We start from the raw sequence: 25,628 nt of genomic DNA, 5'->3' as shown, positions 1-25,628 counted from the left end.
GATGAGAGTCACTATGAAGACCTACTTTGAAGAGAAAGATTAAAGGATACGTTTGATGTGGACTTCATAGAATCAATTAGCGCGTGAGGAAAAGTGAATGTCGAAGCTTTCTCCAATACATCTGCAGGAAACATTTGATTGCAAAGCCACATAACTAGAGTCCTTCTTCGTCTTCATCATAACATCACCCTCAAGGTCAACCTTCAACCAACACTCTATATGATGGGGTCCAACATCAGTAATTACCAGACGGAGGAGGCCTCTAGTGGAGACACAAACTGCCCTATATGTTTGGATATATTCAAGAATAAGAAACAGCTCGAGTGCAAACATGAATTTTGTGAGCAATGCATGGAACGAGCAAAGGCTACCACTGGACCGGTGTGTCCTGTGTGCAAAGATGTCTTTGGTATGATCGAGGGAAACCAGCCAGATGGAACAATGTCATGGGCTCTATATTCCACTTCCCTCCCTGGTTTCCCAGACTGTGGCACTATAGTCATCGAGTACAATATTCCAAGTGGGACACAGACGGTACATGTGTTCGATATTTGTTGGTTTTGTACACTTGCCTGGTAATTTTATAGCATTGATGTTTCATCATGTCTTTTTATTCTCTCTTTGCAGGAACAACATCCCAAGCCTGGAAGTCAGTTCACTGGTAGTAAGAGAAATGCTTATCTGCCAGACAACAAAGAGGGTAACAAAGTGCTGAAGCTGTTAAAGAAAGCATTTGACCAGAAGCTAATTTTCACAGTTGGGACGTCCAGAACAACTGGAAGGGAGAACCAGGTGACCTGGAACGACATTCACCACAAAACATCCACTGGAGGAGGACCAGAACGGTACAGTAGCTAAATCTTTTTCTTGATGAGTATATATTCTTTTTTCAGTGTCAGGTCTGCAGAAATATTTATATATTATATTATAAACCCTTGTAAATACTGTCTTTTCACAGTTTTGGGTATCCTGACCCTGATTACCTGAGCAGAGTGAGAGAGGAGCTGAAGGCTAAAGGCATCATGTGAACCTTGATACAGAATGTCTGATCAAACCAGGGATAACAATCCTCATCCAGGACCCTCTCCCTGATCCTGCTGTTGTTTTCTCATTTGTTAAAAGTACTATATAAATAAAACGATGAAGACACAAGGAGAGTTCATGATCTGACTCACTACTGTGTCATTGGACATTAACGTGAAGAAGAAATACAACACGCTGTAAACAAAACATGCTTTTTTTCTGTACAATTTTTTAAAATTTTATTAATAACAATATCTGTTATTTTGTTTGTAAAGTACTCCAGCAAAAATTAAACATTATTCTCTTTCCAGAAGAAAGTCTGAGCCTCCATGCATCGTGTACTATAAAAGCTATGTTTAATTTTTTTTTAATTAAAAAAAGACTAACTAAAAAAAAAAAAAAAAAAATTCTGAAAATGCATGTATGATTTTGCAATGCAAGTATGTTCCTTTAGGTAAAATTATTGTACTTTTCTCTCAATTTAAGACAAAACATATACAACAGCGTAACATAACACTTGGTGACAGGTAAGCGAAAGAAAAAAGTTAATTAACGAAAATGTCGTTACATTAAAAATAATCGGTGTTACTTCTCACATGCATTAAGATATGGCTGACACATTTCTGACAGAAGCAGCATTTTTGGGGCAGAGGCTGAGTGTAAGGATGTGTCAGAGCGACCAGAGTGGTAGCATTAGCAGCAGCAGGGCAGCACACGGGAGATCAGAAAGAGCTCGATACAAAAACAGATAAATGCTGAGGACCAAATGAACACAACTCAATTAAAAGACCAAGTCAAGTCAGTTACAAAACTGCCAACATACAACCTTTGATCCTTTTAAGGTAACAAGATAAATCTACTCACGAAGTCGGACACACTGGGTTTTACAAAGTAACAGACTAGAGAAATAAACAAGCAAAAGACCATACATTTTTAAAAAAAATCAAGGTTTTCCACCCAATTTACCATAACTACAGCCTCCTTTTCATTCTGCAGGAAGAACCATGTAACACACAGCTTAATGTGGCAGACATGAGCTTCTCCACTTGTCATTGCAATCACCTCTTTACATTTGATCGACACCCACCACTTCATCTGGAATGTTTTTTACCCATCACCAACTCAACAATCACACATCGTCCTCTCGCTTCAGCGACATATAGAATGTAAGAAAAACACCTGCCTTACATTTTACGCTGCAAAGCCTACACTATACCTTTAAAACGTGATATTCTGGGCAAGGAAGACAACACAATCATTTCATGGACATTGTTCTCTGAGCAAAAAAAAAAAAAAAAAAGGTGGAAATACCGTAGTTACCACCTGGTGCTGACATTTTACATGTGCTATACACAAAATGGTGCAATCACAAATCCCTCACCACCTCGCCAAGACAACATTATGTACCGCTTCTCCTTTCTTTTTTTAAAAGAAAACTTTGAGTTTTTGCCTTTCCCCGCTCAAAGTCAACACATACAACAAACAGTTGGCACTGGTGAAATGGAACAAGGTTTTTTTTTCTCTTTTCTATACAATTCATACAAAAATAAAAAGTTAAAATTGCTTCAATGATAGCATCTTTTCTTTCTAATTGTCGTGGTTCCATTTCATTTTGCACAGAGGTAGTGGCTATTTAGGTAAAGGGTAAGGGACAACGTGGAAATTAAAAATCTCTCATAGAAAATGTTATTCATTTTTGACCAGAGGAATCTCATAAGAACAAAATATAATACTGCAATCACATACAAAAGTAGTCCTTCATTTTTGTACATTTTATACAGTGTTCACACCTTTTTTTTTTTTTTTTAATCAATTTTTTTGTTGCTTTAAAAGGCAAGAAGAGGGGTGTGTGTTTGGAATAGCATGATCCAGGCTGATGGACAGGCTAAGCTAGTGGGTCCACAAGAGGCTCCTCATCCCCACGAGATAGCAACTCCTTTTTCTCGTCTGTGCTGGCCAGAGAGTTGCGACTGTTGTGACCTCCCATGTACAGAGTGGCATATACTGGGTTTGTGAAGTTAGTGGGCTGGAAATCAATCAATCAAAAATACTCCATTAGTTATAACATGTGGCATACAGTATACAGTATATAGTAGTAGTTCAACAAAGCTTGTGTGGCCTGAGTTCAGCGTGTTTTAATGCCGTTTTGTACTTTCACTTGTCCCCTTCAAAGGGATTATTTATGTTATATTCTTGATGCTATGTTGACAATCCACCGAAAGCAGCTGCGTCCAGCAGCAGGGAAAAAACAGATTTCAACCACTTAACAAATTGGTTCACCAAATAAAATCTACACCTGCTTTAATCTACAATATCTTAAAGATATACAGTAAGCGAGTTGAAACTGAAGCTCTCACTGTCCCACACCAAACTCCATTGTTTGAAATCCTTCATTCAGATTTACCCGAGTCGCAACAAAAGGACATTTGAACTTACTGATGGCAGTAGCAGTTGATGAACAGCTCCTGTGTGCTGTGATGTAAAATCACTGATTTTCTCTATGGACTTTGGTGTGAGTAGCGAGCAGTTTACAAATGTAAGTTTCCAGCCTGAAAAGGCTGTGCAATGGCAAGAAATAGAACCAACCATTATCTTAAGATATCGCTAGTGAGTGCTGAAAATGTTTCATTCTTCATGATGATACTGTACAAACACTCTTAAAACAATCCTTTTGCTGTCTGATTCTGTGTATTTAGTCCTTATTCTGTCGTACAGCTGTTTCCTCTACCTTGTCTGGGTCCAGCGTGAAATCTGCATCCAGCAGCTCCCCAGCGTCGTCATCGGGCTCGCCCTCATAGATCTTGTAGGCGGGGTTTCCAATCTCAACGTTCATGGCCCCGTTTGTCATCCTTTGGTGCTGGAAGCCCTTGGCCCTACACAAAACATTAAGAGCAACATCACACCTTCATTCGTATTCAAAAGTATAGCAGCCTACACAGGGCAAGCAGGGACACATACACATTACAGAGGGAGGGCAGAGGCATGGCATGACTCTCACCATCATCCAGGCTGAGGAAACTAATGCTGCGTTCCAGAGCCCATCCAAACAAATGGGATGTGGGACATATTCTACCTGAATTGTACTAGCTCCTACTTCAAAGCGTTCCAGCAATTGAAGTTCAGTCAATTCAGTCTACTTACATGCACAAGCGAGCCGTATATGTAAAAGCGTTACATATTGATATGTAACATCATGAGTATACTTTTACCGTAGCCCTACATATCTTCATGCTAACAGATAGATAACAATGACATAATTTTACGCCATAACGTGAAAAACAATTTGTGATAAAATTGCTGTGTCTAAAATAAGTCTATACACAGAAAAGTAAAGTTTATAGCCTATTTGTGTGACTCCATGGGCGCCGCTTATTCTCCGTCGGGGTAGGTCGATCAGCCCCGACTTCGCGAGTAGGAGGTCCCACTTCGACAGGCATTCCAGTGCACTTTTTGTAGTTGGAGGTAGGATAAGTCCCACGTCCAACTGGTTTGGATGGGCTCTGGAACGCAGCATAAGCCACAGCACAGGCACCTACATGTACACAAACCGAGCATTCATGTAGCCCAGGACAGTGAACCTGGTCACAGGACATTTAATGTACACAGTATTCTTTTAGAACCACAGTGAAGCTACAATAAACACACTGAAATATGGATTCCTATCTACTATGGTTTCTACCTCTGAAGAAATGCTGGACGTTTCGCGCTGCATTTTCCAGTCCGAAAAGATGGAAGAATGCTGTTGCACTGTCTATGTCTCAGCGGTCAGAGACACACTACCACTATACAAACAACAGCACAGTACACTGGTACAACGCAGCACAATATGATGGACAACACTATGAGAGACCTACAGCGCTGACAGATCTATTCAATGTGACTTTTTTCGATAGATCTGCCCCAGAGCTGCTCAGAAAATGCTGATTCAGAGGGGAAACACTGTTGGAGAGTGACGAGCTACAGCTTTCATGGACATCAGAAAGAATGGCGCGACATTCACCACAGGACCAAACACTGCACAGCAACCACGACTCATGAGTGACGCAAAGAGAGAGAGAGAGACAGAGAGAGAGAGAGAGAGAGAGAGAGAGAGAGAGAGAGAGAGCATCGGGATGCAGAACTGAATGGAAGTATGGAGAGGAAAAATGGGGGTAATCCTGACAACCGTTACCGCAAGTGTCTGGAGCCGGTTTTGCTGTGCCGGCTAGACCTGAGGAGCAGAAGAGATGCTATTACAGAGCGGAGGAGAAAAGTGCAGAGTGAAGAAAGGACATAAGGAAGAAAAAGAGCGGAATGCAGAGACAAAAAAAAGGAGTGATGTGTCTGTTACTCACCCTCTCATCCTTTTCCTGTACCAGAACAAGGCTCCTCCAGCCAGCAGAACCAGCAGGAGCAGTAACAGCACAGGGATGACTATGGAGGCTGCTCCTACACACACATTACATGGAGCAGTTGTCCTCAATCACATCCACGTTTAGAAACAGAATCACCGATGTGACAGCAGCCGTACACTTACGTCCACTTGTTTCCGAGGGACTGTTTTCAGCCACAGATTGGCAGCGATGCCCTGACCACCCTGGTGAACATCTGAAGAAACAAAATACATGTGTGTGTGAGCTGGTAAATATTCAGACTGGATTAAAAGTGATTGCAGCTCCTCACCTGCACTCAGGAAGGCGAGTGACTGGGTTTATGGAGCACTGGCCATTTGCACAATACTCGTTTGTATCACATGTGTAACAGCTGGGTTGGACTCGGCCACTTTTGCAGCTGTTGAAGACAGAAACACAACAGTCACACAAAGATGAGACAACTTTGCAACTGTTTTTCTTGTGTCTCACAGTGTAAATGAAGTTTTCTTACCGGCAGCTGAAGTCACCTGTTGAAGAGAAGCTGCTGCTGGGGATGCACTCGCCGTCACGACAGTAGTGACACTTGTCGATTTCACACGTGCTGCCCAGGTACTGTGGCAGGCAGCGGCAAAGCTTGGAGCCATTCTCGCTCTGTAGACATGTACCTTTGTTCAGGCAGTGGCCTTCACATCTTCCTGCTCACACACAAATACACAAACACGTTAAGTGCAATTCTTGCCAGTCACGTTACAATGACGAGATTCCATAAAGTTCAAGATAGAGTTGGCAAGGGAAGCAGCTTTACTTCCTCTTAATGTCAGAAAATAAATGGTCAAATGTACTGTTGTATTTACATTTAATTATTAAAAGTACACTACTGTTCAAAAGTTTTGGGTCACTTAGAAATGACCTTATTTTTGAAGAAAAAGCACTTTTTTTCAATGAATATAACATTAAATGAATCCGAAATCCACTCTATACATTGTTAATGTGGTAATCGACTATTCTAGCTGCAAACGTCTGGTTTTTACTGGAATATGTACATAGGTGGATAGAGGCCCATTTCCAGTGTTCTAATGGTACATTGTGTTTGCTAATCACGTTAGAAGGCTATTGATGATTAGAAAACCCTTGAAAACCCTTGTGCAATGATGTTAGCACAGCTGAAAACAGTTTTGCTGGTTCTTTGACCAAAGCAAAGTTTGAAGAGCAAAATTATTATTTTGAATAGAAATCATTATTTGTAATCTTGTCAATGTATGTTAAAGCGTGATCACCTGTACGACTATCAGCCGTTTCTCACAGATCATCTGACGCAAATTCCCTGTCATACATTCCCGTAGCAGCACAGTGCATTAAAACCAGCAGAAGTTCAGCTTCATTTGATCAACATGATAAATGCACCAAAATCATCACTTCCAGGGAATCTCCATGTCTCAATGGAGCAGTGGGTGGGTGCGGACCATGGCTGAAGCATGGTGATTGGAGGAGCAGTCTGAAAGGTGGGAACCAATTTTTGAAAAGTCGAAACAAATAGCAGCCCATTTCAGTTTGTACATGTTATACACTTAAAATCACACATGAACACAGCCACACTTGAGTTTGCCTTTTTGTATTTGTTCACCATTTAGTCATTAGAGTTATTACAAGGGGCTGCTGCACTTTGTACTTTTTATTGATACATTTATTAGTTTGGGTATTTTATTATTTTAATTTTATTTTTTCATATGTCACAAAATACAAGACATAAATACACCCTCCACTGTCCATTTCCAAATTTAAAATAATCAACAAACAAAACACAAAAACAACCTGTGCCTTACATTTACGTATGTTTAACATTTGACCTCTCGTTCTACCACATAAACGTTATTTACGACTAAGAAGGTGACATCACACCATTAGGAAGCACTGCAGCCATCGGCTCTGTATACAGTATACTAACTGTAACCACTGCATGAAGGATGGGCCGAACCTGAATTTCTCCAGCGTATGAAAGAGTAAAGCAAATTCAACTTTAATGAAAGCCTTCTCCGCATCCAGGGAGAAGGCAAAGGGAATTATATCATTCCTGCGGAGTTTGTCAGCTGAGCACCTGTGTTTAACAAACACAACCTGATCAGCATGTACCAGGTTGGGAAGCACCGTTTCTAGCCTGGCAGCAAGAACCTTGGAGATTATTTTTTCATCAACATTAATTAAAGAGATCAGACGATAATTTCCACAACATTGTGGGTCTTTCCCTTTTTTATGGAGTAACGTGATAACAGCAGATATCATACTAGCTGGGTGTTTACCCTTCTGCAATGCATCCTGGTAGACAACTAACAATCTTGGGCTAAGATCTTCAACAAATTTCTTATAAAAAGCAGATGGAAATCCATCATTGCCAGGAGATTTGCCTAACCGGAGGCCGTGAATTGCCTGTTTAACTTCTGCTAATGTAATTTCTCCTAATAAATTTTCTGTTCCCTTTTCGTTCATCAATGTTTGCTTGAGAAGTATATGATTTTTGATTAAAATGTAGGAAAGGAATCACTTTTTTAAATCTGTTATCAGCTTGTTATTGTGATCAAGTATGGGTGGAATTAAGGAGGTTTGCATTAGTTTTACCCTATGTGCTAATACCTCACCTGCTCTCTCACCCTGTTCAAAGTACAGAACAGAGCATATTCAACTTTTTTCTGTAGATTATTATTCAGCTCATATTTTAACTTAATTAATTTGTTCCATATTTCCCTATCAGGGTGCTGGATATGTTGCTTTTCAAGTTCCTTGATGTCTTGCTCTAGCTTCTGTAATTTAGCTCTTTCCACTTTTTAGTTGGGTATTTTATTTTAAAATATGTGACATGTTGGACCTGTGATGACCTTTGATATGAAGCATCATGAAGCATTGAAGCCTTTCATCCAATTTGTTCACTCCAATGCAAAGCTTCTTGAAGCTTCATTGCTCTAGTAGGACATCTACTGGACGCAAAAATATCAGTTGGCATGAATTTGAAGTGTGTGGCATTTTGCAGGAAGCCTGTGAATAAAACTGTCAGCAAAATAAAGAAGTATGCAAAAATCTATATCGTAGTGATGGCAGTATTGTGTGTATATATATACACTATTATTTGTCAAAACTTGCGGCAAAATCCGAACCACTTCTTGAATCAGTCACGTGGTACAGCAGCGAGGCTGTAATCAGGACCTGGTATTTCTTCTCAGCATTGTTGATGCATTTCAGAGCATCTGCGAGAACATGCTCAATTTCTTCCATAACTGTTGCTATGATGTTTCGCCTCAAGATGACCACATAAATGGGACATTTGACAGATACTTTAAAGATTGAAGGTGACAACAGAAAGAGACATCTTACCGCTTCTCTGTGGCTGTATTTAAAAAAAGAGAGAAAATTACACTCACTGTACTGGCATTGGTCGCCCAAGAAGTCAGCAGGACATCGGCAGGTTGGCTGATTTCCAGCACTGACTGTGCAGTTGCCTGCATTCTTACAATAATTCTTACACGTGTGCAGGTTACAGCTCGGCCCTGTGAAGCCTGTCAGGCATCGACAGGTAGGAGAGCCTGTGGAAGGTCAGAAAAAAACAACGTTTTAGTCTTTCACTGCCATATTTGACAACGTTATCATCCACCGTTCTGGTGAAGAAAACGGCACCTGTAGGGGACGGTGTACATGTGCCTCCATTCTTGCAGTAGTCTCTGCACTGGTCAATCTCACATCGATCTCCCCCATAATTCGGCTGACAGCGACACTTGGGTTGCTTGTGGGCGTTCAGGAAACAGCTGCCGCCGTTCATACACTGAACCAAGCAGGGGCCACTGGGAGGAGCTGCACAAGAGGTTTTTTTGGTTAAGTCATGATGCTAGCGTCTGTGCCGGAGTTCTGTACATGGGAATGTGTTCAGTCACTCACAGATAGGAGACAGCGTGGGAGTTGGCAGCTCCACACATGTGCCGTTGTCCAGCGTGCGTCCATTGGGACACGTGCACACTGGTCCACTGGGGCTCAGCAGACACAGCCATTCACATTTCTTCCTGTCGCAGGGATTTGTGACTTAAAAAAAAAGAAGAAAAGAGATAAACAGATTAAATGACTTCCTGCTTGTTGATATATGGCACAAACCACAGTTAGGATCTTATTGCCTCATAAAGAATAGTTATCTGGTAGAACCTTCTGTGACTGATTGTTTAAATTAAAGACTTTATGTGCACAGTTACGTACAGGGACATTCTCATTAGCCCTGGAGACTGGTAGATGTAATGCCACCCCAGAAAAAAACACAGCTTGTGTCTGATGTGTTTGAATTTGATGAGGTCGAGAGTAAGATTTGCTTCTCTGTTTTACTGCCCTATTCATGAGGATACAAAGAATCTTCTGTTTGGTAAAATGTACTCTCTCTTTGTGCTGCTTTCCTTTGGTTGGGTGACAATGAAAACTATGAAAACAAAAAAAACTATGAGTTGTCTTTTTTCCCTTCCTCTTGATGGGATGCAATGTAATAATGGAATGATCACGTTTGTCATCTTATAAAACCATTAATGTTGGACACAAAAATCACATCAAATCAGGTGTAGTGAGAATTACTCTTGTTAATAATTTGTTAATTTAGTGCCCATTAGTGGTTTTCCTATACAAAAAACTAACTTCTACCTTCTTAAACTGATGAAGTGTCAGCAAAGCTAAAACTTATCCTTTTAATGCAGCACTTTAAGAGATAAATCCATGCCTTAAGTACATCTCAGCTGGATTACTGCAATGCTGCCAGTTTTCCCTCTCATGCCTCCAGCTTGTTCAAAATCCTGCTGGAGCACATAATAAATTAACACATAACACCCCTTTTGGCCTCACTCCACTGGCTGCCCGCATTTTAAGAGTTAATTTTAAAATTCTTTGTTTGTTTTTAAATTCTTAAATGGTCTTCTACCTCTCTGCCCTGTCTCTTAGATCAGCTGATCAGCTGCTCCCAGAAAAATCCAAAAGGAAGCTGCTATGCCTAAATTGTTGCTTGTTTGACAGAGCTCTTCACTGTCCATTTTTAAAACATATCTTAAAACCCACTTTTACTCTTTGGCTTTCAACCCAGTATGAGGTGTTGATGATCCTCCACGTGGATGGAACGATGAAGGTTTCAATCTTTGATTTACCCTTGATGTACAGCACTTTACTTCAGCTGTTTTTATTGTTTCATGTGCAGTATTTAAACAGCTTTAGAGAGTTTAGTCAAGTTTAGTTAGATCAGGTTTACATCCAGACTGTGGAGACTTTTTAATGTATATGCACCATGAATTTACTGTTTTCTATATATGGTGCTAGGTATAATAATAATTACGGAAGAGTATTAGAGCCACGTGTAAAAAATAAATAAAACAGCATGAATTCTGAGATTAAAGCCAGAAAAAAGTCAGAAAAAAAGTAGAAATTCTGAGACAAAAGTTAGAATTCTGACTTTGATCTCAGAATTCAACCTTTTTTCAATATTGCCTTCATTACTTACTCTCAGGTTGCTTGTAGCGGTGGTACAGAACTATATCTGTGGCGTGGTTCATTCCAGTTGTCAGGTTCTCAATGGGGCCTTTGCCAAATTTGTTCACTCTGAAGACGTAGTTGTTCATGTAGGTGACGCCGTAGACGTAGTCCTCAAACACGTCGATGCTGAAGGGATGATGGACTTCTGTGTGGAAGCAGATCAGACACATGATGGAGGTTTTCCTCTCTCAAACGTGTGTGTGAGTCCCGGTTAACGATGAGCGTGAACACTCAACTGTTCTTCAGGCTGTTTGCTGCCACGACTGCATCACTGCCATTCAGCCTCACACTGCAGATCAAGGAGAGTTTAGCATCGGCCCAGTATAAGCGCTCATTGAAGTAGTCCACTGCCAGACCTATGCAACAAACAAACAACTCTTTATATGCAGTATGACATAGATTATAAGGAAAGGAGAAGATGTTTGTGTGCAAGTGTGTTTTACCAGTTGGCCACTGGATATTTTCCTCTACCAGCGTCTCTCTCATGGTTCCATCCATAGCAGCTGTTTCAATCTTGGGGTGGTTCCCCCAGTCTGCCCAGTACATTTTCCTAAAAGCAGAACATGGATGAGCTTTATTCATCATTGCAGCGATCACAAATCTGCATTGTTATTGTTACTTATGCATCTTCACCCTTAAAGTAGTATAAGGGTGAAGACATTAGTTTCAAACAAACTAATGTCTTTTATGGTCACACAGCAGTGTAGTGGTTAACAACCTGGTTGGAACAAGGGCTTTTCTGTACACAGTTTGCATGTTCCCCCTGCGTGTGTGTGGGTGTTTTCTAGGGGTGGGAAAAATAATCGATTCTTTGATGCATCCCGATTCTCTCAAGAACTATTCCGAATCGATGCGGATAAGTTAATAATCGGAATAATGTAGCGGGTACAAATATTGTTGCTGTGCCTTTAAGACAGATTGGCTCTCGTGAACGCGCAGGTGGAATGAACGAGCGGGGCGGAGAGAGAGAGTGACGTGAAGAACGCGAGTCTGGTTGATTGAGCAGGAACAGTCGGAACTGAACTAAAGTTAGAAGCCAAATAGCAGTCAACTACAGCTTTGTCTTTGTCACTCTCAGCAATTTGTAAGTCAGTAATAGTATCACGTCGATATTGTTTACGTTTTATTTTGTAGTGAAGGCGACAAAGTCAGGCTGCAGTTAATCTAAAAGTGAAGTTTGTTATGATAGTGGGTAATGTGACATGGCGGCAAATGCTAGGATACACAGAGGACGGCTGGACGAGCGTGCGTGTTGGAAGGACGAGTGACCGAGGCATACAAGCGGGTTACGCTGGAGAAGCTAACTTCTTTGCCTGGTTCATCCACGAGAAGAGCCGCTATTTTATGAAGGTATATTTGGTGCAAAAGTCACAAGCACATGTAACTGCAGATTTCACATGCGCAAACTAAAGTCACAAATGTGTAACCGTAAAGTTGAAGTTGTACATGAAAGTCACAAATGTGTAACTGTAAAGTTGAAGTTGTAAAAAAATTTTTATACCTTGTTAACACAAATCCTTATTACAGGTACACAAATCCTTTTTACAGGTACACAAATCCGTATTACAGGTACACAAATCCGTATTACAGGTACACAAATCCTTGTTACAGGTACACAACTTTTTCTCCTCCCGCTAGGTGGTATAAGTGGTGCAAAAGGATTTGTAATTTGTGCACGCCGAGCGAATCGATCGATAAGAAAACAAGGCTTAGAGTGGGCGGGGCTTAGGAAGCTCTCTGCTGAGTTTTGAGTGACAGCTCGGAGTCGCAGATTCACGACATTAAAAGTGTCAAATATACGAGAAAATAAAGTCGCAGATTTATGAGATTAAAAGTACATTTCCATTTTATTAAATATATAGACTCACGCCCCTTTTCTCGTATATTTGACACTTTTAATGTCGTGAATCTGCGACTCCGAGCTGTCACTCAAAACTCAGCAGAGAGCTTCCTAAGCCCCGCCCACTCTAAGCCTTGTTTTCTTATCGATCGATTCGCTCGGCGTGCACAAGTTACAAATCCTTTTGCACCACTTATACCACCTAGCGGGAGGAGAAAAAGTTGTGTACCTGTAACAAGGATTTGTGTACCTGTAATACGGATTTGTGTACCTGTAAAAAGGATTTGTGTACCTGTAATAAGGATTTGTGTTAACAAGGTATAACATTTTTTTTACAACTTCAACTTTACGGTTACACATTTGTGACTTTCATGTACAACTTCAACTTTACGGTTACACATTTGTGACTTTTGTTTGCGCATGTGAAATCTGCAGTTACATGTGCTTGTGACTTTTGCACCAAATATACCTTCATACCATTTCGAGTTTGCGTTGCTGGTGGCTAGTGCATCGATTTCGAAAGGATTACCTGGGGAAGGTTCCTGCCCTGCCATTTGTCCGACATCCACGTTGTGATCTCGCATGGTTGTGGGTAATTACCTCATAACAGTTACACTGACAGAACACGCACACACGCCCTCCGCGCAGCCTGGATAGAACTGAACTGAAAGCGGCGCTCACACACTTAATTCACACACACACTTAATTCACACACACACACACACACACACACACACACACACACACACACACACACACACACACACACACACACACACACACACACACACACACACACACACACACAAACACACAAACACACACACAAACACAAACACAAACACACACACACACACACACACACACACCATTCGCACTGTTTGGAGAGAAACAAGACTGTTACTGATTCTGTCCCTTATACACGGTGCCTGAACTGAACAGAACAGAAACGCGCCTGCTCACGATATTGACAGTTAACGTCACTTACACTGACTTTGCTTACACATGACCCATTTTGAATGTGAATGTGAATGTTTGAGATTCTGTTTTGGGTTGATTGTGTTTCCTCAGAAATTTACACTGGTTTTCATGGTTTGGTGTTTGAAGGAATGTGAACTGACTAATTCTATAACAAAGTGATTTAAAGTGATTTAAAGTGGATGTCTGTTTAGAGATGATGAGTGTTTGAGAACAGTGAGCCCTTTATCTGAGGTATTATTAATTCATGTCAACACAATGTCAAATGTGAATTGATGTATTCTTGCTACCTGTTAAAAGGGATTATTAGTTCATGTCAACACAATGTCAAAGGTGAATTGATGTTTTCTTGTTACCTGTTGCAAAAGATAGTTTTGCAGGCACAACAAAAGGTTTTTGGAAGGTGTTGCATTTATCATTCAGTATTTTAGGAGGAATAATAAATATTATTTCCCTTAACTATTCTCTTTTGGGTTACTTACCTGGGGGTAGGGGCGCTCCACCTGATTCAGCTAGACTTGGATAGAGTAGGGGTGAGTGTATAGTACATAAAATCTCATACACCACATCCCCTTCAGGCAGCCACTGGACACTCCTTATATCCTGAAGCCCACTGTAACCAGTCTATTAAGCCTGCATTTAGTCTGGGCTGCTGAACAGGGCACCACTTGCTCGTGCATACACGGACATTGGAGCTGTAGCTATTGGGTGTGGGGGACCTAGATCCTGGCCCACTCAAAGCTCCCTAGGCCAAGTACTGTACTATCCCCTACAAGGCGGCGGCAATAACTCCGTCCGTCACAAGTGGCGTCACGAACAGGATCGAATAAGCAACCTTTTCCTTTTTTTTTCAATATATGCTGTACTTTTGAGAAGAAGTCATGGCAGAATTAGAGCAGCTTAAGAAACAATTCGAGGAGATGCAGGAGAAGTTCCGCGACCAAGCTCATGCACTGGTGCAGGCTAGAAGTGAGCAAAGAGAAGCTCTGGCGTTAGCTAAATCAGTCATTGATCAGCAGAAAGAAAAGCCCCCTTCAGCTACTATGTATATTCCCAGAGACCGCAAGATTTCTGACTTCAGTGGTAATCAAGGTGAGGTGGATGTTGAAGAATGGATCTCATTGATGAAGTCTGCCCTTCAAATCATGAAAGTCCCTGTAGAAGACCAAGCGGAGTTCATCAAACAGCATCTTAAAGCCGAAGCCAAACTCACAGTCAAGTATGTGGCGGACGACAAAGGTAAGGATGCAGTGGGCATATTTGAAGTTCTGCGTAAGACTTATGGCGACAAAGCTCCTTTAGGCACCCGGCTCAAAGAATTCTACGACCGCAAGCAGATGCCTGGAGAGACCATACGTTCATACGCCTATGACATCCAAGAGAAGCTAATGCGGATTAAGCGCAGAGATGCCAACCGTGTCCCAGATGTAGATGGAATGCTGAAAGAACAGCTTGCTCTTGGGCTTAGAAATGACATTTTGAGGAGAGAAATCAAGAAAAGGTTAAAGGAAAAGGTGAGTCTTACCTTTGCTGAGCTAATGCAAGATGCCATCTCATGGTCTGAGGAGGAAGAGATTCAGGCTTCTGATGTTGCACGAAGCAGTTCACGCACCAAAGGCACGGTTAATGCTACAAGGGCGACTGATGAACCTACTTCACCATTGACAATGGAGGTGCTGCATGAAGCAATACAAAAGATAGCCATTCGTCAAGATGAGCTATTCCAGATGATGGGTCGCAGGGGCAGTAGCACGATACAAGGGAAAGACGGGAAAGCCAGAAGTCCGCCGTTGAGGAATGAAGAGGGACAGTTTGTCTGTTACACGTGTAATGAGCCTGGGCACACGAGCAGACGCTGTCCTCTGAACAGGGGAGCTATAGGCATAGCACGCCCTCCATTCCAGGGTGATGAGCCATCCGAGACTAGGGGAAACAACTCGGTACGGGCGGGGCACCCTAGTCCAGATGCCCCCGTAATTAGAAGTCACCTGGCGAAGCAGCCAAGTAACTCTTCTGGGGTCCTTAATGAGAGAGCCTTTGGAAACTGCTTGGTTGTTGAAGTGAAGATAGCCGGCGTCAGGACAGACTGCCTTTTGGACACGGGGTCAGAGGTGACCACAATCCGGGAATCTCACTTCCGAGAAAATTTTGGAGTAGCCACCCTGTCCTCTGCCAACTGGGTCCAGCTCACTGCCGCGAATGGCCTGGAAATTCCCCTCCTTGGCTGCCTGGAAGCGGACGTAGAGTGCATGGGAAAGACTGTTGGCAGAAAATGTATCTTTGTCCTCAAAGATGAGAGCCCAGACGTGGAAGAAATGAAAGGACTTCCCGGCATCCTGGGAATGAATGTGCTAAGTGAACTGAAAGATCTATTTGTGGCCACGGACAGTGTGAAGAAGATGGATAAGTACCGGGGAACAGAGGCCAAAGTTCAGAGGGTGCTGGCAAACATCAGAAAGGAGGCAAGGATTTTCGAACAGAGTGACCGAATAGGCTATGTGAAGGTGGCTGGAAGAGAGACAGTCACTATTCCTCCATTCAGTGAACGTATCCTAGAAGGCCGCTGTGGAGGACCCTTGGAAACAAGCTATCAGGTGTTAGTAGAGGCCACTTCGGGGGTGAGCTTGCCAAAGAGCCTCCTAGTTGCTAATGTGCTTTCCAAAACCACTGGTGGTCGTGTCCCCATCCGAGTGCTGAATTCCAGTAAAAATCCGGTGCGACTGAAACCAAGGTCACGAGTTGCAGCAGTGTATAAGCCACAGCAGGTGCTGCCAAAGGAACTCATAGAGTTTGAAGAGAAGGATGGGGAGCTGCATGTGAAGGCTGTTGAAATGGAACTGACCCAGTCTGAAGTGGGTGAAACAGAGCAGCTACCGGTCCCTGTTCAAGTAAGCCTCGAAGGGCTCTCTCCCCTCCAGTGTCATAAGCTCAGAGATTTATTAGCTAAGCATCAGGATGTGTTTTCAAAAAATTACTCAGATTTTGGATACACCACTTCTGTTACTCACAGTATACCGACAGGAGAGGCCCCGCCCATTAAGCAGCGGCATCGCCGAGTTCCGCCTCAGGTCTTCCAACAGTTTAAGCAACACATCCAGGATCTAGTCTCTCAAGGAGTTCTAAATGAGAGTTGTAGCCCCTGGGCCTCACCCGCCGTGATCGTGCTAAAGAAAGATGGTAGTGTGAGGTTTTGTTGCGACTACAGAAAGCTAAACCAAGTGACATGCAAAGATGCCTACCCACTGCCTCGTGTGGACGAATCGCTCGATGCCTTAGGGAAAGCGCAGCTGTTTTCGACCCTGGACTTAACCTCTGGCTATTTCCAAGTGGCCATGGAAGATGCAGATCGAGCTAAGACAGCAGTCACCACTCCATTTGGGTTGTTTGAGTGGTCGAGGATGCCATTTGGGCTATGCAACGCCCCGGCCACATTTCAACGACTTATGGGCGTGGTGTTGGGTGATCTGACGTTCGAGGTGCTACTCATTTATTTGGACGATGTCATAGTTTTCTCCAATGACTTCGACACCCATTGTGAAAGGCTGGAACTCGTGTTCCGTAGATTGAGGCAGCACGGCCTAAAACTGAAGCCTAGCAAGTGTCACCTCCTGAGGGAGGAAGTAAAGTTTCTCGGCCACATAATCTCTGCTCAAGGCATCCAGGTGGATCAGGAGAAAGTGCGAGCGTTGGAGGCGTGGACAGCCCCTAAGTCAGTGAGAGAGGTGAGGCAAGTCCTGGGGTTCATGAGTTACTACAGAAGATTCGTCCCCAGGTTTGCTCACCTTGCTTGACCTCTCCATGCTTTGGTCGGCAAGGGACTAAAATCTGGGCCTGCAGAGCCATTCAGATGGAGTGATGATTGCCAACGTGCTTTTGAAGAGCTGAAACGTAGCCTGATGAACCCACCAGTTCTTGCCTATCCCGACTTCAGCTTACCTTTCATACTCACCACTGATGGAAGTCTACAGGGCCTGGGGGCCGTTTTAAGCCAAAAGCAGGGGGGAGTCGAGTATGTCATTGCCTTTGCCAGCCGAGGTCTGCGTGGGGCTGAAAAGAACGACAAAAACTACAGTGCGTTCAAATTAGAGCTGCTTGCTCTCAAGTGGGCGATAACAGAAACATTTAAAGAATATTTAATGTATTCCAAGTTCACAGTTGTATCAGATCACAACCCGCTGCGCTACCTGGGGTCTGCCAACTTAGGAGCAGTAGAGCAGCGCTGGGTAGCCCAGCTTGCAGATTACAATTTTGAAGTCTGTTATAAGCCTGGTCGTCAAAATGCGAACGCCGATGTCTTGTCAAGAATTCCGGCAGTCACAGAGCCGGATGAGGAAGATTCAGGGAAAGACTTCATACGCTTAGGATCGGACGAAGTGCGGGCTTGTCTATGGCCTGGGCCTGAAGAGAAAACAGGTGTTGTCAAGATGGAAAGGGCCACACAGAATGTCATCAAGAGAACTGTGAGTGGCTTCAGCTGGCCTGAGATAGAACAGGAGCAAAAAAGGGATCCCAATGTCCAGCCTGTCTACTCAGCTGTGTGGAACCACAGAAAGCCCACCCTTCTGGAACTAAGGGACATGGACCCAAAGCTGAAGCGACTTGTCAAGCAGTTTGAGCGGCTAGCCCTTCAGAAGGGAGTCCTTTTTCGATCTGTCAGTGATCCGAGAGACGGGGAAGAAATCCGGCAGTTAATTGTTCCAGAGAGTTTGCAGCGTCAAGTGTTTGAAAGTCAGCATGAACATGGTGGGCACTTTGCAGAACAGAGCACCCTTGGGCTCATGAGGCGGAGCTATTACTGGCCGACAATGACCAAAGATGTGCAGGCTTGGATTAAGGAATGCAAACGTTGTACTCTGGCAAAAGATGTCTTTCCCAAAATTAAGGCTCCCATGACCTGTACGAACATTATGGCACCCCTTGAGGTGGTGGCGATGGATTACACCCTGCTTGAGAGATCCAATGGGGGGTATGAAAACGTGCTCGTCCTTACCGACATGTTCACTCGGTTTACAATTGCTGTGCCGACCAAGAATCAAACTGCATACACCACAGCCAAGAACCTCATAAAGCACTGGTTTGTTCATTATGGATGCCCGGCACGACTGCATTCAGACCAAGGGCGCTGTTTTGAGGCTAACGTGATAAAAGAGCTGTGCAAGATCTACAGAATAGGTAAGAGCCGCACCAGCCCCTACCACCCTCAGGGCAATTCCCAATGTGAAAGGTTCAATCGAACTATGCACGAAATGCTGAGGACATTGCCTGCTGAGAAGAAAAGGAGGTGGGATGAACACCTTTCCGAGCTCGTCATGGCTTACAACAGTCGCATCCATTCCTCTACGGGGTACTCCCCTTTTTACCTGATGTTCGCCAGAGATCCCAGGCTGCCGATGGACATCTTAGGGGGAAAAGACCTGGAGGATGAAGAAGTGGATAATCTTGACGACTGGGTAAAGACTCATCACGAGAAGTTCAGGACAGCAGTGGAGGTTGCTAATGCTGCAGCACAGGATGCGTCCAGAAGAAGGAAAAGAGCCTATGACCGCAGAGCTGCTGGAGCGCTCATGAGAGCTGGTGATCGTGTTCTCTTACGCAATCACTCCCATCGGGGCAGAAATAAGATAGGAGATAAGTGGGAACCCTTTCCCTACATTGTGGTCAAACAGAACCACGGTGACATCCCCGTTTACACTATCCGTCCTGAGACGGGAGGCCCCTCAAAAGTGGTTCACAGAGACCAACTCAGACTCTGTACTTTCCAGTCCCTACCACCACGTCCCATAGGCAGGCACCAGCTCAGGAAGTACACTGTCCCTGACACTGACACAGACTGTCCCGACATAATTTGCATCCCTGCCACTACACACATGCCCAATGCCATGCCCAACACAGACATGGGGAATAGAGAAGTGGTGGAGGAGCATTTCAGTAGTGGGGATCAGGTTGATGGGGAGGCCATAGGGGAGCCTGTTAGGCACATGCAGGAAGAGCTGGGAGCTACGAGAGGGTCAGACGCAGGGAGTGAAAGTGAAAGTGTGTTTGAACCAAGACGGTCTCAGAGACAGACCAGGGGTACACTTCCCTCTAGGCTCAGGAGTGACTATGTTCTGAAGTAATGTGTGAAAATGAAAGTGTTTTAAGAATATCTTCCTGTCGGACTATGTGTTTAGATGTTAAGGTTGACAGGTGTTCTAAAGCATCCTTATGTAACTGTTGAAAATGCACTGGTTGATACTGCCATTTTGTGCTTTCCTCTGTTTTTCAGGGATCATGGTGGATGTCGGAGGACATGGCAGGGTTTCGCAGGGGGGAATGTAGCGGGTACAAATATTGTTGCTGTGCCTTTAAGACAGATTGGCTCTCGTGAACGCGCAGGTGGAATGAACGAGCGGGGCGGAGAGAGAGAGTGACGTGAAGAACGCGAGTCTGGTTGATTGAGCGGGAACAGTCGGAACTGAACTAAAGTTAGAAGCCGAATAGCAGTCAACTACAGCTTTGTCTTTGTCACTCTCAGCAATTTGTAAGTCAGTAATAGTATCACGTCGATATTGTTTACGTTTTATTTTGTAGTGAAGGCGACAAAGTCGGGCTGCAGTTAATCTAAAAGTGAAGTTTGTTATGATAGTGGGTAATGTGACATGGCGGCATATGCTAGGATACACAGAGGACGGCTGGACGAGCGTGCGTGTTGGAAGGACGAGTGACCGAGGCATACAGACGGGTTACGTTGGAGAGACGAGTGATCGAGGCATACAAGCGGGTTACGCTGGAGAAGCTAACTTCTTTGCCTGGTTCATCCACGAGAAGAGCCGCCATTTCGAGTTTGCGTTGCTGGTGGCTAGTGCATCGATTTCGAAAGGATTACCTGGGGAAGGTTCCTGCCCTGCCATTTGTCCGACATCCACGTTGTGATCTCGCTGGTTGTGGGTAATTACCTCATAACAGTTACACTGACAGAACACGCACACACGCCCTCCGCGCAGCCTGGATAGAACTGAACTGAAAGCGGCGCTCACACACTTAATTCACACACACACACACACACACACACACACACACACACACACACACACACACACACACACACACACACACACACACACACACACACACACACACACACACACACACACACACACACACACACACACACACACACACGCCATTCGCACTGTTTGGAGAGAAACAAGACTGTTACTGATTCTGTCCCTTATACACGGTGCCTGAACTGAACAGAACAGAAACGCGCCTGCTCACGATATTGACAGTTAACGTCACTTACACTGACTTTGCTTACACATGACCCATTTTGAATGTGAATGTGAATGTTTGAGATTCTGTTTTGGGTTGATTGTGTTTCCTCAGAAATTTACACTGGTTTTCATGGTTTGGTGTTTGAAGGAATGTGAACTGACTAATTCTATAACAAAGTGATTTAAAGTGATTTAAAGTGGATGTCTGTTTAGAGATGATGAGTGTTTGAGAACAGTGAGCCCTTTATCTGAGGTATTATTAATTCATGTCAACACAATGTCAAATGTGAATTGATGTATTCTTGCTACCTGTTAAAAGGGATTATTAGTTCATGTCAACACAATGTCAAAGGTGAATTGATGTTTTCTTGTTACCTGTTGCAAAAGATAGTTTTGCAGGCACAACGAAAGGTTTTTGGAAGGTGTTGCATTTATCATTCAGTATTTTAGGAGGAATAATAAATATTATTTCCCTTAACTATTCTCTTTTGGGTTACTTACCTGGGGGTAGGGGCGCTCCACCTGATTCAGCTAGACTTGGATAGAGTAGGGGTGAGTGTATAGTACATAAAATCTCATACACCACATCCCCTTCAGGCAGCCACTGGACACTCCTTATATCCTGAAGCCCACTGTAACCAGTCTATTAAGCCTGCATTTAGTCTGGGCTGCTGAACAGGGCACCACTTGCTCGTGCATACACGGACATTGGAGCTGTAGCTATTGGGTGTGGGGGACCTAGATCCTGGCCCACTCAAAGCTCCCTAGGCCAAGTACTGTACTATCCCCTACAAGGCGGCAGCAATAACTCCGTCCGTCACAATAAAAAAAAAAAAAAATGTTTTACTTCGCCTGCTGCAACATTCTGTTCGCTTCCCTCGCTGCAGAGCCAGGGTTTCCCCCAGTGTATTATAAGCCTAGTGGGCCGCCAGGCTTTGCGTTTCTTGTTTATTTATTTAAAATAGATTTTTTTATACAGCTCAGCTTTTTCTATACCGGGGAACAAGAGCGCACGTTCCCCCATGTAATCCGCGCAGCGCAAACTTGTCCAGGTGCCGATTGAAACCCAAGTTACACTATCAAGTGCGTCATTATTACGGTTACATCTTTCTTGTCAATAAAGATATTATATTTAGGGATGCACTAATAATTTGGGGGTCTAAACACAGCTACAACGCGGTGGAACATCACCTGTTAAACGTTGGAAAGTCTCTGCGCAAAAGTGAAACTTGGCTGCGTGCGGCACAGATTATGAACTCCCCGCGACATTCACTTCGCACCAGAGAACATTCTCTCTCTTTGAGCAGTTAACTAAAGACATCAGCTCATCTGATGCATCTGTTATTCCCGTAATTACAGCGTTAAAGCGTCTTCTTTCACAAAGATTAAGACCACGGAGTGAAAACGATGAAAAGTGCGCTCTGCTCTTCAGAGTCTGTCACCACTCAGTTTCACTCAGATCACCTGCACTTCATCGCGACTGTACTCCATCCTCGTCATAAAGATCATTATTTTTATGTGGGGATAAAACACTTAGAGAAATGATCCAGTCTGCTTTAGATCAAAGCATACTATCAGATGGGTTTACACTGGTTAATATACAAATACATATAATGTTACATTGTGTCTGTTCACAAAGTCTGAACAGACGCAGCACAATTACATGAACAAAAATCCCAAAAAGCTACACACTGCATCTGTAATGACCACTCACCCTCTCTGCGGGTCCACCACAATGGCATAAGGCTCATCGATCATGCCAGAGATGAGGGTTTTACGGTGGCGTCCTCCACTTATCTGGGCGACCTCGATGACATCTCTTCCAGAGTCAGTCCAGTACAAGTTGCCTGCCACCCAGTCCACAGCGATGCCTCGGGGCATTTTCAGATCAGGGATCTAAACACAAACACACAGAAACTGAGGTAAATCCTCTGAAAATTACCAACCTGTTCATACATAATATGAAGGCATTCATACACAATTACCTCCAGGTTTGTGACCTGCGAGTCAATTTGACGTCGGTTACGGTTGTTGTTAGGGGAGGAGGAGGAAGAAGGCAACTCATAAGAGGAAATGCGCCCCGTGTGCCAGTTTGTCCAGTAAATGTGATTAGTCTTGACGTGAAGGTCCATGGCATCGATGCGCACATTAGCATCGCCCTGGAAGATCTGCTCATAGCGCCAGTTTGGCATAGAAGGGTCCAGGCTGCGGATCTCATTGTCATCAGCAATATAGAGTACTTGTCTAAAAGCTGGAGATGCACAGAATAAATTATGTGTGACAGGAGGACAAGCAAACAAATCAATCACTGTGGCAGAATGCAGGACATAAGTACATAAACAGTCAGTGGAATGGCTAACAAATGGCCTGTTATGGTGAAAGTACTCACTGTCAGCCTTGCAGGTGTCATTGATTCTGGTGAAGTATCTATGGCAGCTGCACTTGTAGGAGCCCTTTGTGTTGTTGCAGATGTGGGAACACACTCCAAACTGCTTACACTCATTCTTATCTGCACAAACAACCAAGGCCACACAAGGTTAACACATGTTTTCCCGCATGTGATCAAACTGAAGCCACAACATTAAGTGAAGCCAACTCAGAGAAACCCCTGTACCTTCACATCGGTTACGTCCTTTGGGCAGGAAGCCGTGTTTGCAGGAGCAGAAAGAGTCGGTTCCGTTCACAACACAGTGAGCTTCATCGCCATCACCGCACACCGTCCTGTTACTGTGACAGTCATTCAGCACCGTGTCTGCAGGCAAAGTGGCATTTAATAATTTGAAGCACACTCTCATTGCAGCAAGTACAACATGACACAACGCACCTTTCTTATTGCAATTGATTTCATCAGAGCCGTAGTCCTCGCAGTCGTTGAAGTAGTTGCAGCGCAGGATGGAACTGATGCAACGTCCATTGGAGCACTGGAACTCGTCTTTATGACATGTCGGTGTATACGGAGGCGCTAGAGGAGGATGGGTGTCACAATTAGTTATTATTCCATTTTTACAGTAGACTGTACAACTTTTTTCATTGTTAAACTCACGGCAGTTAAGTTCATCACTGTCGTCCCCGCAGTTATTGACGCTGTCACAGCGCTTTGATATTGGCAGACACACGCGGTCGTTATGACAGCGAAACTGTCTTCTGGGTGGACACTGGAATTGAACTGAAGGACAGAAGGAGAGAGATATCACAGGTGGTGGAAGGACACACGAGTAGCAGGATATGAGCATGTGAAAGACAGGAAGTCTCACCACACTCCTCTGGGTTCTCATCAGAGTTGTCACCACAGTCATCTTCACCGTCACACTTCCAGCCCAGGGGCTTACAAAGAGTGTTGTTGCACTGGAACTCATCCAGGGGGCAGTATCTGCCCACTGAAAAATGAAGGGGGAACGATGAGCTGAATTACTGATTCAATGTAATGTTTGACTAAACCTCCGATATAAAACAATCCATTACCCCCACTGTCACATTTCTCCTCATCACTGCCGTCCATGCAGTCTGCATCAGCATCACAGCGCCAGCGGATGGGGATGCAATGGCCGTTTTTGCACTGGAACTGATCACTGTCACACTTCACATCACAGCCATTCTGAGAGCAGAGAATCACATTATGTCCATTAATAGCCCGACTATGTCAAAGCAAAGGTTTAATCAGCAGGAAAATGGATGAGTTATACCTCATCTGAGCCATCAGCGCAATCATGGTCCCCGTCGCACTTCCAGCGCCCGGCAATGCAACGGCCATTTGTGCAGGCGAACTCGCTCTCCGAACACTGACGAGGCACTGGGGGACAAAGAGGAGACAGCTTAGAAGGATGGGGACGATAATGAGGATGGGACAAGGAGCAAGGAAAGGGATGAGGAAGGGAAAAGAGAAGAGGAAACAAGTGCGAATAGAGCAAACAGCTAAAAAAACCAACAAAACAGGGGTTTTTTTTACTGAAAGAGCTAAACGTACATGAATAAAATAAATCTGGTTAATCAAATCACAAGGCTGACTCATGGGGAACAGAGGTGGGGATGGTACAACATCCTTTACTCAAAGTAGAGGAGGGGAAAAAAAAAAAATAACAAAAGACAAGCTGGGGCGCACAAGAGACAGGGGGTTGAAAATGGTTGAGCTGTAACTGTGAAAACACCTACCTCTGGCTCACAGCAACAGGCCAGTGTGAAATGCAAAATAGACATGACATGATGTGAGATGTGCCACAGAACTAAAAGAAAGGTCTCAACCATGCGTGTGGTTGAGTCAATATATAGCACGCACATACACACAGTGATAGGTGATCTACTGCTTACTGCTACAATCTGGTGTATCTGAAGTCTGCTTACAGGATTGTGTTTATACTGAAAATGAGCTACAGTTATGACTGTGTGACCAAGCTGTCCCTCCACTATGAATAAGAGATTTTTTTTAAGCGTACCACACTTGTCTTCATCAGAGTTGTCTCCACAGTCGTTGTCGTAGTCACACTGCCAGCGGCCAGGCACACAGCGGTTGTTCTTACAGCGGAACTGGTACGGCTCACACGTCCGCTCATCTACAAACCAAACACACACATGATGAAAACATGTCAGACAACTCAATGTTTGAATGGTAGACTGTTTATTGTATTACACGATGGCGTCCAGGCTCCGACT

The 25,628-nt window shown here is 43.8% G+C and overlaps 2 protein-coding genes across 2 annotated transcripts in view; one reads left to right on the top strand and one right to left on the bottom strand.

The window, feature by feature from the left end:
- Positions 1–222: 222 nt before the first annotated feature.
- On the top strand, positions 223–1,028 carry LOC310926200 (E3 ubiquitin-protein ligase DTX3L-like; the record flags this gene model as incomplete). Its single annotated transcript, XM_083888299.1, has 3 exons — positions 223–534; positions 628–845; positions 959–1,028. 3 exons carry the CDS (start codon positions 223–225, stop codon positions 1,026–1,028), a joined length of 600 nt encoding a protein of 199 aa, XP_083744425.1.
- Positions 1,029–1,258: 230 nt separating this feature from the next.
- Positions 1,259–25,628, bottom strand: part of LOC310925574 (low-density lipoprotein receptor-related protein 1-like) — a 115,721-nt gene continuing 91,351 nt past the window's right edge. Inside the window, exons 66-88 of the mRNA XM_083887553.1 lie at positions 25,412–25,528; positions 24,665–24,771; positions 24,444–24,576; positions 24,236–24,358; positions 24,025–24,147; positions 23,806–23,943; positions 23,596–23,733; positions 23,371–23,490; positions 22,967–23,232; positions 22,696–22,877; positions 11,354–11,460; positions 11,147–11,266; positions 10,879–11,055; positions 9,297–9,437; positions 9,039–9,212; positions 8,786–8,947; positions 5,887–6,070; positions 5,686–5,793; positions 5,540–5,610; positions 5,358–5,451; positions 5,195–5,233; positions 3,752–3,896; positions 1,259–3,049 (exon numbers count right to left, since the gene is read on the bottom strand). Of these exons, the coding sequence (XP_083743679.1) occupies positions 2,909–3,049; positions 3,752–3,896; positions 5,195–5,233; positions 5,358–5,451; positions 5,540–5,610; positions 5,686–5,793; positions 5,887–6,070; positions 8,786–8,947; positions 9,039–9,212; positions 9,297–9,437; positions 10,879–11,055; positions 11,147–11,266; positions 11,354–11,460; positions 22,696–22,877; positions 22,967–23,232; positions 23,371–23,490; positions 23,596–23,733; positions 23,806–23,943; positions 24,025–24,147; positions 24,236–24,358; positions 24,444–24,576; positions 24,665–24,771; positions 25,412–25,528 (3,110 nt within the window). The 3' untranslated portion in view covers positions 1,259–2,908. The remainder of the gene's footprint in view (positions 3,050–3,751; positions 3,897–5,194; positions 5,234–5,357; positions 5,452–5,539; positions 5,611–5,685; positions 5,794–5,886; positions 6,071–8,785; positions 8,948–9,038; positions 9,213–9,296; positions 9,438–10,878; positions 11,056–11,146; positions 11,267–11,353; positions 11,461–22,695; positions 22,878–22,966; positions 23,233–23,370; positions 23,491–23,595; positions 23,734–23,805; positions 23,944–24,024; positions 24,148–24,235; positions 24,359–24,443; positions 24,577–24,664; positions 24,772–25,411; positions 25,529–25,628) is intronic.

This window comes from Microchirus variegatus, assembly GCF_963457635.1.
Source record: "Microchirus variegatus genome assembly, chromosome: 4".
Lineage (NCBI taxonomy): Eukaryota > Metazoa > Chordata > Actinopteri > Pleuronectiformes > Soleidae > Microchirus > Microchirus variegatus.
Note: the sequence above shows the minus strand (reverse complement) of the source record. Positions and strands in the feature narration are given on the sequence as shown.